Below are 13,996 nucleotides of genomic sequence, written 5' to 3' on the forward strand. Positions count from 1 at the left end.
ATTCTTGCTGGAGAATCTGAGTATAACGAGGTCAAAACGGCTGACCCTTTGCTGTTATGAATGGATCGAAAGCGGATTCCGGACCTAAAGCGGATCCAGACCTATCTGCACTCAAGCCTATATATAGCAGCGACCACGCACCAACCTGTTTTCAGTTAGTTCTAAACTTTTGCCTGTTCGGCTTCTTTTCGTGAGGTTTTTCTGATACTGTGTAATAAGTAGTAGTAAAATGGTTCAGACACGAGAAGAACTGGAAGCACAAATGTGTGATGAGTTAAGGGGCATTTTGAAGGGTTTAAACTTAATCACCACCGGCAACAAAGACGTTCTGATTAAGCGTGTCCTTGATCACCAAGCGGATTCATCCACCAACAACAGCACCAGCAAGCAGCCAGAGCTTGAACTATCCTGCGGAAGTGTTGAGGGATTAGCCGAGATAGTAGGCCTGGGTGAAGCCGCTATAACCATCCTGAAGAATCAGCGATTCACGACCGTCGAGAAGGTCCTCACCTTGTCAAAAGAAGATCTCTGGGAGCCGCCCCTCAATGCCATTCCTCTCTGCGACCGCAAAGATTTGCTGACCTACATCAATAATTCCGGCCGCAACGGAGACTCTGTCATCATCGTTCCCCCGCTAAAGGTCACCAAAGCCGATGCCGCAGAAATCAAACCGGACACACGCCGCAACATCCTGCCAGATGACCTTGACCTCCCATCACAACGAAGCAGTCCAACCCGTTTCTTTGGCCCAGCGAGAATTGGTGAGTGTGACCTAAGAGAAGTTTTAAATTCTAAAGGTGACTTGTCCAAAATTGCTCGTAATTTACCGCGACCGCATACTGTTGTGTATTCCCGTGCGCAAGCAGATAAGAAGAAAACGGTTGGTGCTCTGGATCTCACTTACGAAGAGTTTATGAGCGGTTCACAGATGCTGATAAGTCAATTGAGTACGATGCCGGGTCACTCTGAAACTCTCAGAGAATATGCTGAGTATATTGCGTTTCTGTCGAGCAAACGCCGCCATTACGATCCGCTGGCTATTTTAGAATTTGATGATGCCTTCCGGCAGTACGCCGATTTTGCACACTGCTCGTTAAATGATTTCAGTGCGTGCGCTTATCTAATTCATGACAGTTTTCATGCGGGCACATTGTTGACTACAGGCGGGTATCGTGGTAGAGGAAATCGTGGTGGTCATGGTGGTTATGGTGGTTACGGTGGGTATGGTGGCTATCGTGGTAATGGTGGTCCTCATCGGTTTCGCGGGCGTGGCCGTGGGTTCAACCACGGCCGGGGTCATGGTTACGACATGCCGCTCGGATGTTGTTTTGCCTTCAACGAAGGACACTGCTATTACGGGGAGAGTCAGTGCGGATACGAACACACCTGCGCCAAGTGTCGCCGGAGAGGGCACAACATGCAAGATTGCCCACGCAACCAGGACGGAAACGGACGTGGAGCCAAGAGCGGCGGGTAGTGAGAGTTGTTGGGTCGCGAACCATGGTTTGTGTGTCAAAAATGCTGTTGAAAATGGCAATGTTTTGGGTACAGATAATCATTTTACTGCCAAATCAATCCATGTATTTTCTGAAGTGAATCATAACGCGAGTAATTTTATTGGTTGTGGCGAAACTGTTGTTATTAATAAAAATGTTGAAAATTGTTCAGACGGTTTGGCTGATGAAGAAGTTCGACAATGTAGTCCTTTATCACGTAAACTGGTTGAGTGAAGAAAATATTTAAAAGATGATCCAGATCGGGAATTCATTTTAGATGGTATTGCACACGGTTTTCGTTTAGTGGATGACGCCGTTAATGTTTCCGCAGCCGAATGTGAGAATTACAATAGCGCACTGTCACCAACAAATAAAGGTTTTCTTGACGAAATTTTTCGTGATGAATTGAATTCTGGTAAAATAAGTCGGCAGTCGTTCAAACCAGTCAGGGTACATGCAATCGGCGCTGTGCCAAAGAAAGACTCGGACATTCCGCGTCCGATTACCGATTGCAGCAGGCCACATTGTGACTCACTGAACTCCTACATGAACCCGGATCAGTTTTCCTTTGCAAGTATCGACGATGCCATTGCGCAAAGTGCAGCCGGTTGTTATTACGGTATTGTGGACATAAAAAATGCATACAGGCAGGTACCGGTTTTTCCTGCCCACCGGCAATTTCAGGGATTTAAATGGGAACTTGACGGGGTCACGTCATACTTTATCGATAACTGTTTGTGTTTTGGCTTAGCATGTGGCCCCGCAATTTTCCATCGCATTTCATGCGCAATTGCCCGTATTGCGAGATTGATGGGCATAATTATTGTTCCTTACCTGGATGATTTTTTAATTATTGCGCTTACCTGGTATCTTTGCGTAACTGCACAAAATAAGTTGATTGAATTATTGATTGCTCTCGGTTTTCCAATTAACTGGAAGAAAGTTGTTCCACCAACTCAACGGGTACAATTTCTCGGTTTGATTTTGGACTCTAACAATGAGATGATTGAACTCCCTTATGAAAAAATTGTTAAAATTGTGAAACAATGCGAGTCTATACTTTTGTTTGAGAAGGTCACGAAAAAAGAGCTGCAGCAACTAGTTGGTCACTTGTGTTTTGCGTCTCGCGCCGTTCGTGGCGCTCGCACCTTTTCTCGTTTGTTTATTGACTTTATGAATACTTTAAGGGAAATTCACCACCGAGCAAGAATAACAGCACCCGTAAGACATGAGTTGTTGTGGTGGATTAAGGTAGCGCCAATGCTTAATGGTATTTTCTCTTCCAAATTCGGGAAGGAACGTCGCCGTGTGTTTGTCAATACTGATGCATCATTGGGTGGGTTCGGCGCTGTTATGGGAAATAGTTGGGTAGCTGGGGCCTGGGACGATAGTTTTGTTCCTGCAGATATGTTAATAAAACGATGCTGGTTGTTAGCCCCCCATGTGCACAACAGTTTAAAAAATAACATCAATTTTCTAGAGCTGATTGCAGCCTGTGCAGCAGTGTTGGTGTGGTGTCAGGTATTCCGTGGATGCGAAGTGGTCATTGTCAGTGACAATGCATCAACGGTAAGTTTTATAAACCGTGGAACGACTGCAAACATTCATGCCCTCAAATGGTTAAAGTTGTTATTTCATGCCTCGTGTGACTACGACTTTGTTGTTACCGCTAGGCATGTCGCAGGTGTTGATAACGATATTGCTGATGCGCTCAGCAGATTGTCGGAGGGCGAAACACAGTTAGCACGGTTCCTGTCAATTTATGGCGCGCCACATAGTCATGTCGGCGTGTATAAAGAGTGTTTTTACAGGTATCCGAACGCTATTACTTCAAAAAACTTTGAAGAGATTACAGCTTTCAGCTTATGCGCCAAAGTCGCTGAAAACGCGGAAAGTACAGTGGGAGAAATATGAAACGTTTTGCGCCAAGTTCCGTCTGATCGCGGTCCCAGCAGAGCCACGGACGCTTGCTTTGTATGTTGCGTATTTGTCAAAAACGATGGAATACTCCTCGGTTGCAAATTATCTCGCCGCGGTTGCAAGTTTACACCATAATTCTGACCATCCCGCACCGGATTTGCAACATTACTCTGTGCAGCAAGCACTAGCCGGTTTAAAGCGGTTGCGGGAAGAACACCCGAAACGAAAAGCAGGCGTGAGTGTTGAACATTTGTTATTGATTTATTCTCATTTGAACCTGGTTCCTGCGCATTGTAGAGAAACTTTTTGGTGCGCTTGTCTTTTCGCCTTTTACACCCTGTTGCGGCGAAGTAATTTGTTTTGGTCCAAAGATAATAAATCGTTTTTGCGCGCTCAGTCCGTGAAGTCATCAGGTACAATATTGATGGTTACTGTGCCCGTTTTGAAAACGGCGAGGTTTATGGGGCAAACAATAACTGTTCCTGTGAAAAGTGTCCCAAATTCTGTGTTGTGTCCAGTGAAAGCACTCCTGGCGATGAACGCCAGGATAACTTTATCACCGTCAGACCCGCTTTTATCGTACAAAAATCTGAAAGGTCACATAGTTCCACTGACGGCGCAAAAATTTACTGAGTATCTACGAACTATTTTGAAGTTTGTAAATCTGCCGTATGGTTTATTTTCTCCCCACTCTTCCGGAGAGGCGGGGCGACATTCGGTATGTCTAGTGGTTCAACGGCAGAAGAGCTAAAAGCTCAAGGTGGTTGGCGCAGTGCATGTTTTGAAAAATATGTGGAACGTGACGCAGCGCTGCAAAAACGCTTCGTTATGAAGGTGTCTGGTGGTGTTTCTTCTGGGTTGCTTGGGCATGTAAAACCCGTCAAATAAAACGAAGTTGTTCATGTTGGCAGACTTTGTGTGTTTAGGTCAAGATGTTGTTGTTCTTGCGAAAATTGTTGCCGTCTGTTGTACATGCATAGATCATGAGTTGAACATCCGGTGCACAACACCGCGCCCAAATAAATATCCCATGCTCTTTGTACAACATCGGTTTCCGTTTGTCCTCGACGTTTGACCGTAGTTATGCATACAGTTCTGGGTCAAGTTGTGTTAGAACAGTAGAAATACCTGTGCTCCCACAAAACAATAAGCACAATAAGTAAGCACAATGCAAAGTAAAAATTCATGTTAAAATGTCAGTCATCAGCGCAAAATGCAACTTACGTACAGTATAATATAGACGGTCCTGGTTCCTATTAACTTACAAATATATACAGTCACTACAGCGTGTCAAAATAATTATTGCTAAATACACGTACGGGTTTCGCAATATTATAACAGTTTGTAAGCAACCAAAATTCAACACATCCTTGAAATTACTAATTCTTATAGTCATCAGCCAATATTCATCCGTGCTCGGCTTGTAATTAATATTAATTATGCCAAAATGGCAGCGCATCGCTCAGTTTCGTTGTATTTATGCGCATTAGCACAGGATAGGCTTGCACGTTGCTGCGCGCCGGTACGAGTTTGTATGCAGATTGCATAGCAACTAAGTGTCCGAACGTTTCGCCAGCGGTGCTTACAATCGTAATGATCATTAGATTAATTATTATTACCGAAAAAATTTATAATTTACTTAAGTACTTTAGTACGAGTACTTGGTTACTTCATTTTAGCGAGTGCTGAGAAGCACACGTGCTATTTCACGAGCAACCGACGGACACGTGGTGAATCGTGACAGTACCGTATGATGGTTGTCGCCATTTGCGTAAATGTACCTGCAGTTTGCTGTGCACTCGCGATTCAGACTATGCGTCTGCCTTTTCAAGTTATGTAGAATTCGTAATTGATGAACCATTTTTTGCTGTCTTTCGGTTACTTATTAGTCCTGGCCTTTAATTTTCAGGAAAAGTGGGGAAAACTTTAAGCAGCCAGCTGACTGTAAATGCGGAGGTAAGTCGGCTTAAATGTATGGCAAGCCCGAGTGGACTAAAGTAGAGAAAACACTAAACTATGTCGAAAGATTAGCCAATTGTGAGAAGGTCTAGTCTTTACCCAAAATCATTAAAGTTTGTCTGCTTTTCTGTGTTGTTTTTTTGCCGAGCGAAGCGAAGCATTCTATACTTCAGGCCAGTCCGAATCTTTCGTTGTTTGTGTGTCTCTCTGTCTGTCACCACGATTGCAGATGATCCCAAAGACCAATCGCTTCAAAATTTTTAGGATGAAATTCTGTCATAATATCTCGGTTAAGTTCAAATTTGAGCTGGATCTGGCCACGGGATAAAAACTGGGATTTCCGTTAAAATCTCATACTGCTTAATTGTATCAGCTACCAAAGCGCTCTGTGCAGAGCTTTAGGATGCTGTGCATCTTATGTGCAGTGTGCAGATCTGCAACGCACGGTTTCAGTAATCAAAAATGCACTAAAATCATAACACGGTTTTCAAATCACAAATCAAAATCGAATCACGATTTTCGTCGTCTGGAATTTATCGGAATCCAAACAAAAACGAGTTAACCCTATAGTTTGGATAATGAGGGAAGATTATGGAGCTGAAGCTCCGCACTTGGCTTCTGAATTTGGACTGTTCAACTTGGGTTTCTAACTGGGACTTCTCAACATGGACTTCCACTTCCTAGGTAGCTTCAGTTTATTAGAGTTCAAAAATTTACTAGAGTTTTCTAATACTTTTTAGGATTTTGAGATCTTAGGTTTCTTAGGTTCCTTTGGTTTTCCTGGGTTCTTAGGTTCCTAGGTTTTTGGGTTTTTCGACTTCACAGAATTCCTTGGTTTCTTAGATTTCCTGGTTTTTTAGGTTTTTTAACTCAAGTTGAAAAGTGCTTGTCCATTTGTAAAGTCCAAGTTATGCAATCCATGTTAAATACACACACACACTGTATGTGTGTTGTGTCCATATGTTGAACATTTGTACGCCGGGCTTAAGAATATCCGAAATTCCCGTTTTTTGTTGACCCACAACATGAAAAACAGTTATGGGACGAACACTTCGATCTCACTAATGCTCACACAAGAGAGCGGCTATAGTGTAATTTGAAAGATAGTCGAGCATTAGCTAGCCGCAGAAGGTTGGAAGAGTGGATGCATAGCGTTCAACAATGATTCTGTGGTCACCTTTTGGGCCTTCACATTCGCGAGGCTACGTTATACACGAAAGAGGAGTGTATTCATTTTAAAAAGTTAATTTATAGTTTAAACTGGGCTGCAATGAAAGGTAAGCTGGAATAAATTGTTGAAAAAAAACTTTAATGCTTTCTTTCAAACTGCTGATTCAAGTCACGGGATCAGATAAAAGAAATCTTATTGACTAAACATTAGTTGTTGGAAATCTTAAAGAGAACGCTTGATTTTTGGCGCGCGGGCATTTTTCGCATAACTGTGAGCGATCTGTATAGTTATGCGAAAATTGCTTGAATCGACTCCTAGAGAGTGCCATTATTTTTCAAAGGTCGGAAAGGGCTTTCGCACGTTGAACGCTAGTCCTTTTTTGCAGTAAGTTTTGGCAAGAGCACTTACGTCGTAGGCGTTGTTCATGAGATTAATAAGGGCGCAATTTTTCTTGTTAAAGATTTCGACAATGTCGCCAGTTTCATCTCATAAAATTGTGAATGCCCCGGCGTTTGAACGGATGCACTCATCTACCGCTGGAATATTGAAAATTTTTTACCTTTTGCAAAGCGATGGGCTGCTAAATTTGAATGCTGGAATAGTGGCTCTACCTGGCAATGTCGACAGCAAATAAGCAATTTGCTCTCCGCGCTCGTCTTGTACGTGAGCTATTATTTTCTGACACAGGTTTTGAAACGGCGACGACTTTCCAGCAATTGCTGGTCCAACAATGAACAGCTGTACAGCTGTGTTATAAGTCAGCTCCTCTTCGGGATACGATTTTAGGACCACTTTTCCGTGGGTCAGTGTCGCAGTTAAGCCAAAAAGCGACGCGTACACTGCCATACTCTGTAGGTGTGGTTTGGTGCGTTTTTGCCTCCGAGAACATATATTGCGACACCTTTCTGCTTACAAGTTTGCTGACGTAGTTTAACATGAAATGTACAGAAGAGTTTCAACTGTGACCCAGGTCAGTTAAAACAAAAGACTAAACAATCCCAGCAGAATTAGTTTGAAACCAAAGTTAGGTTTCAAAAAAAGAATAAAGAATCTTACACGTTAAAGACGCACTTTAATGAAATGACAAAATCGTTCATCAAGTTCGCAAACTAAAGGCTGTTGAAAAGTTCTCGTATATCGTTAAAAAAACAGTTTGCTTTTGAGCACTCGGTCTTGCCATATGACTGACACCACATTTTCTTACACTGTAACTCAGTTTCAAGAATGTAAAAGAAATTTTTTGATGTAAAAGAAATATTAATGATCATGATGTAAATATGTAACGGTTCATCCCAAGAAGCACTACCACATGATTCTCTGTAATGGCCTTCATCGCACACTTTAAAAAATCTGCGGCGAATGCCGTAAGCTCGTGTTGGATAATTCCGTGAGTCGACTTTTATTATTTTATTTTTGTACATATGCACAAAACATGAACAGGACAATGTTACGCATTAGGACAATCTCTGTAAACCTTGTGACCATGACGTCCTGATGATGGCTCAGTAGCACTAATGCTCGCTGTTCTTTGTCTGCCAACCTGCACACTGGGCGACAAAATGCGGCCACTCCCAGTATGACTCTACGCCGTGGGGCGCGGTTTTTCAGCCATATCGACTTCGGGCGCTAGCGTCCAATACATGCGAAAATTCCAGTTCGTTAGTTTACTGAGGACAGCGTTGAGTTACACTTCGGATCCTGTATCGGTGATCTCAAAGATGACCTTTCGCCGGTGAGCTTTTGGTCGGTTATCCCGTAAAACTTTACAGTCGCGACATACTTTACGAAACCATTTATTAAACTAACTGGTTTTTTCTTGAGTTTCGAAAGAATACTCCTCTAACCGATCCCCCACAGTAGCGTTTCTAACTTGTAAGTTACAAGTATCGGTCGTGCTACCGCGCGACCATTTGTGTTCTAGGTACTGAGATGAAAATCTAGAAAAGGCCGGTAATGATAGAAGTATGACAGATACTGTATTTGGTGAATAGGGTTTTTGTTGTTTGTTGAACCTATTGATGATCCTTAAATGGAAAATATTATAATGGATAATTCTTGTGATGGTGATCAATACGTAGTCAACAAAGTAATGCTTGATTATCTGTTGACAAAATTAACATTTCCGTTCAGTTGACTGAAAGGCAAAGTATACATTAGGAATAATTATTGGTAATAAGAGATGATTAGTTTTTCTGTAAGGATTGATTAATAAAGTTTTCGAGATGCTTGTGGTTTTGCGTCCTTGTCGGATCTCCTTTCTCCTTTTCGCGAGAGTAATGTCGTATTGTTCGAATATGAGCCCCATATGACAGCTGATTGTGACCGGTTTCGAGGTATACTTTCAAATTCAGGATATGATATTATTTTCAAGATCGTATGAATACTGAAAAATGGAAATTGTTTTAGTTTGGAGAACTACTGTATGGATTAATGAGAATATAAATGCAGTTTTGGAACAGTTAGAATTATGATTATACTTACGTGTTAACTGGATCTGCGTGATTGAGTTCTGGCAATAGTATAGGTTTCGACCAATTCGACTTATTCAGGTGATGTGTGGTTCCCATTGTAGAAGATTTTAGGAGCAAATAAAATAACTGTGCAATTAGTAATTTGAAAAAAAGTTTTCTGGGCGTAAATACCGATCCCAACAGATCCCTCACAGTAGCGTTTATAAGTTACGTATGGCGTACACTCCAGTTTGTCCGAAACTGCATTATTGGCAACACTCGTACTATCTGCAGTGTCGACGGTGAACTGCAAAGGGGGAGCGGGACCCGCTTGGAGCCGCACCATTTCCACCGATTTTCTTTTATTCAGTATTATAAATCTCTTTTGAAGTGTTACTCAAAAGCGTATCGTGATGTTTCCCCGGGATCTCAACCGGGGCCCGGTGGCTGCGCGTTCCCTTTTCAGTGCCTGTTTGACTACCCTCAAATTAAGCAGGAAATCCTGATATACGCAAAGTCTTGAACTATATCTGGACAGCACGATTCCTAAACATTTCCGCGCCATGATGGTTTCGTCGCGGTGTGATCGGATTGGTTTGACGGTATCACGAATGCTCTCATCGTGTTTCGTTCAAGTGGAGCATTGTTCGTTGAAATCGGCCACTAATGACGTCATGAGGGACTGTCAAGCCTGGTATTCTGTTGGCGCGATGTTCTCTTACCGTGTTGCTAAGCTGTGCACTGTACTTCTACCCCGTCTGCGGTTTCGCTCGAGTGTACTTCTTGCCGATGCGGAGAACAAGGAGAACGCGGGTGGGTATGGCATACGTTAAATGTTACGACTGCTCTTTTCGTAGTTGCTACAAGTTACAATTGTGCAAAGTATGAATTTTAACTACAGTACCTTGCCCTCAAAATCTGAAATGCACAGCTTCATTACTGTGTAGTTACGCTAACTGGTTAGATTTAGCCTTTGGGTTTCCGTTTTTGGCAGCATTTCCGATATCTTCAGTCGATATCTGCTTGCATGCCGAAAACGGAAGTGGTAAGGTTGTCTCCGCCGATGCACTGTGCAGTACCAAGTGCACGAAGGAAACAGTTTGTTCCAGATTGTACAAGACGCAAACCAAATTATTCCTGTGTTCTTTCTTGATCCAAATGTGCAAAAGTACTGTAACTGGCGCGTTTATGTGAGTGTAACAGCGTACTTTTAATTGAGTTACTGTACTGCGCTATTTTACGCATGTCTATACCTATCCGTACCTACAGTCTGTACATGCATGCGATAAATTACCGACAAAATTCAGGTTTTACACACACCTACTAAAAATTGTAAAATAAATCAATGAGGAAAATGTTGCAGCAATAGGAAAGTCAGTGTTATTGTTAGGAGCCAAAACAAGCCGTGCGTGGTTCGGCTTGATCTGGGTGCCATTTTCCAGTGATCCCATTTTCCAGTGATTGATTCCACAATGCCATGATCTACCAGTAGGTGTCATTTTCCAAATACTGTAAGTAAATACGATGGTCGAGTGACTGTGTTGAGTACATGTCACTCACTGTCAGTACCGGTAGTACTAGTATACAAGCCAATAAGCATACTGTACTATACTATACAACTCAATAATTATGTTACAATGCCATATTAATTTTGTAATTCTGGTACATAATTCCATGTACAGCGTATCTCCTTTGACAATCGTCATAAGCCTTTTCGCGACGTGCAGTATTTGTACATTTTGTTGTCGCAATGTACCAGGCAAGTGCGAGTACTTAGTAATTTAACTTTTTTTAAAAATCTAAAATATTTCAAGTTTTTTAAATTAAACTTTTTTTAAAAATCTAAAAATATTACTCGCACTTGCCTGGTTCACTGCGACAACAAAATGTACAAATAACAATCGAGCAAAAACTTAAAAATTTTTATCGAGTACAATAAATTTAAGCATTAATACCCCAAATTACAGTTTTTATAGATCGAACGCGTAGGCATAATTTTTCGCCATGCTACTGCGTGTTACTGCACGCCTGCGCGAATAGTTATACAGGTTCCATGGCAACAAAATGCCCAGACATTCGACACGCTGTTAATAAAATTTACATATTAATAATTAATTTACTGGTAGTGAGTCAACATCATTCTCGCAAACTCGCATTCTGAAGGGAGCCCAGTTATGCGTCTTTCACTCTTTCTTTTATTTCATCCCAGTTCCATTTGCTGTAGTAACTGATGGAAAATAACATGCTGTTAATTTTTTTCCGTCTTATCATTTGTAATCAGCTTTAATTTATTGGAAACTTGGCGGAAGTGTTAAGCAGCAGAGTATAATGTTAACAGTTAAGGTAAGCCGACTTCCATATGACGACGGCTCGATTCCAGAATACAAGTCATACAACGACTTACCATGTCCCGAACGCGGCATTCCGTCCGGCATCTTCGCAATAGCGATGGAAACTGGTCTCATTCCAACCACAGAACCCGTCGATCATCGAAACCGCACGCCACCAACGGCGAGCTACAGTACCCGTCAACCTCGCCCGGATGCACCGGCGCGGTCTCCCCGACCAGCACGAAATCATCAACACTGACGTCCAGCGCCGTCGTCTCCAGCGTCAGCTGACAGCCCGGCTCGAAGAATAAATACACCGGGCCGTCTGCCAATGTGGTGTGGGCGTGGCGCGCCAGATTTCGTACTCGTACTCCTCGTCGAAGATCTTCACGTTCAGTTTCAGGTAACCGCCGTGCACATCGCGCGGGAAACGGTAGCGAAAAATCAGTTTGGTGAGTTGGGCGGGAACTGGTTGACGTACATGGTGATTAAGCGCGTCGCCGGGGTGGGTGCCGAGGTGTCGGTGGGGATGGTCGCCAAGAAGAAGTTGCAGGCATCTAGAAACAAATGCAGTACTTCTAGTGTATGGTTTTATGATCGTAATTGGTGAATTAATTAATTACAGTTCAAAAAATGGTTAGCATCACAATCATAATTCTTGGGACAAGTTAATCATCTGTTGGCCTAAAATAATCGAGTATAGTCCTTTGCTTAGCACGGGAAGCAGCGGTCAGTTCGTCCGCGAAGTGCTTTTTGCAAGAGCCTTTCCCGTGCCAGTTTTTGAATATTTAGTGTTTGCGCACTTCCCACATTGTTCTCATGTCAAAACGTAGTAACAACGACAAATGCTTCTACGTGAAGACTTCGAATATTTGCCGTTCCCGGACGGGTTGATGAGCCGCTCTGTGCATAGCTGGAGGTCAGATTCACCAAGAGAAAATATCGTGACCACTGGCACCTATAAGAGTTTTCACGGTTCAAAGGGATAAGCATTAAGCAAGCTGTGCTACAGGCCCCCAAGGCACATACCCGCCGCCGCCGGCAACGAAAGCGTTCGATGCAGTCCAGCGAGAAGACTCAATCTGTAGCGAAGGCGGTAGCGGCATTCCGGCACCATCTTCCGGTGTATCAGTAGCAACGTCACGCAGGATCCACGCTTTCGTTCGGGATGGGCTTGGGCTGGCCTCGTTCCGTGTCCAGGCGTACACCCTTGCCTACAACCAGCCATATTATTCATCCAAGCAAGGTGCAGCGCAACGCTAGGTGCCAAGAAATAATTACGTACATGGAAAAATGTAAGGAGAATTACAGGCTTGATTAAATTGTCGTAAAGTGAATTATTATTCCGGTGTGAACTGTGAAGTTATGATTACATCATTCTATGATTGGGATGGAACTGTAGGGTCAAAATGCATTTTCAGACGTTTTCATTTCAAGTTTCAAAACAGATCGCTCAAAATCAAGCTGTACTTGACATTTAAAACGGTTGGAAATGAGAATAATATTTAAAAATGTTTTAATAATAATTTGCCGATATACTGTACATTTCTTTTTAAACATTTCTGAATGTGTTTACATTAATTTTTTTTAAAGACAACAATATTTCCATTCCAAAGACGGTCCAAAACTGCTGAATTTCATCTTTACCGAGCACAGCTACGCCCAGAGCTCTCAGCGGCATTTCTGAACCCAAAATGCCAACATATTATTGAAAAACATTCAAAATTGTTAAAAAATGACGGTCAAAAATTTAGTGAATAATCAATAACTTAGTGAATAAAGGGCAGCACTGGGTGCCAGGCTCAAACAGAGAATCGCTTGTTTGCCCATCCTCAAATTGCTCAGAATGCGTTAAAACGAATTACCGGCTTTTTCTCCCTCTGCGGTTGTAGATCACAAATCTAGAATCCCTGTCTATGTAATGAGGTTTATTAAGGCTCCTACGAGCTGGGGACACTTAAGAGGACGGGCATTCTGACGCTGGAGATATCGCAGCGTCATTGTCTGATTGAGCGGAGTAAGTGCAAATCGTCGCGCCAGGTGGCGCGTGATGACCTCCCATAAAAGCTGTAATCCATCGGCGTGATATGCATCAGGCAGCCAACAACTTTGGACGACAAACTCTGTTTCCTTCACCCGGCACTTATCCCAAATCCCGTCCGCAAGCGGTTTGCGAATCTGTTTCCGATGAACTCCCGCATGGTGTCGGGCAGTGACACTTGCAGGGATACGAAATCATTGTTGCAGTAGTCCCTCAGATCTACTGTCGTTCCTGGATACCAGATCCAGGCGCCATCGGTCCCACGGTGCAGTAATACTTGCACAGCGGCAGCTGGCAAGCGCACTTCCTTGTTGTTGCTCGTAGGGAAGCGGAAGATGCATCCGAACTGGACCCACAGCGCGCGCTATCCGGCGCATCGGAAATCAATAACCAGGCCGCCCTTGGCTACGTCGATGGTTTCACCGTGCTGCAGGAATCCGACGACGAGGACCTCAACGGCGTTCAGGCGTTTAAGGAATGCTCGCCATCTCCGTACAGATGCATGATGCGTCGGTAGGCGAGCGGTAAGGAGGCGACATGCTGAGGTGGGCGCATGTCGGGGGTTGACTTCAGTGGCAAGTCAATGCGCATTCTAACCGGTGTCCAGGTTAGCTTCGGTGTCGGTTATT

General features: G+C 43.2%; 1 protein-coding gene across 1 annotated transcript; it reads left to right on the forward strand.

Moving 5' to 3' along the window:
* Nucleotides 1–229: 229 nt before the first annotated feature.
* Nucleotides 230–1,663, forward strand: LOC129588760 (uncharacterized). The gene is made up of 2 exons (XM_055483125.1): nt 230–761; nt 1,164–1,663. The coding sequence occupies exons 1-2, from the start codon at nt 230–232 to the stop codon at nt 1,475–1,477; spliced, it is 846 nt and encodes a 281-aa protein (XP_055339100.1). The 3' UTR covers nt 1,478–1,663.
* Nucleotides 1,664–13,996: the final 12,333 nt, after the last annotated feature.

This window comes from Paramacrobiotus metropolitanus, unplaced genomic scaffold, assembly GCF_019649055.1.
Source record: "Paramacrobiotus metropolitanus isolate TYO unplaced genomic scaffold, Prichtersi_v1.0 Parri_scaffold0000031, whole genome shotgun sequence".
Taxonomy (NCBI): domain Eukaryota; kingdom Metazoa; phylum Tardigrada; class Eutardigrada; order Parachela; family Macrobiotidae; genus Paramacrobiotus; species Paramacrobiotus metropolitanus.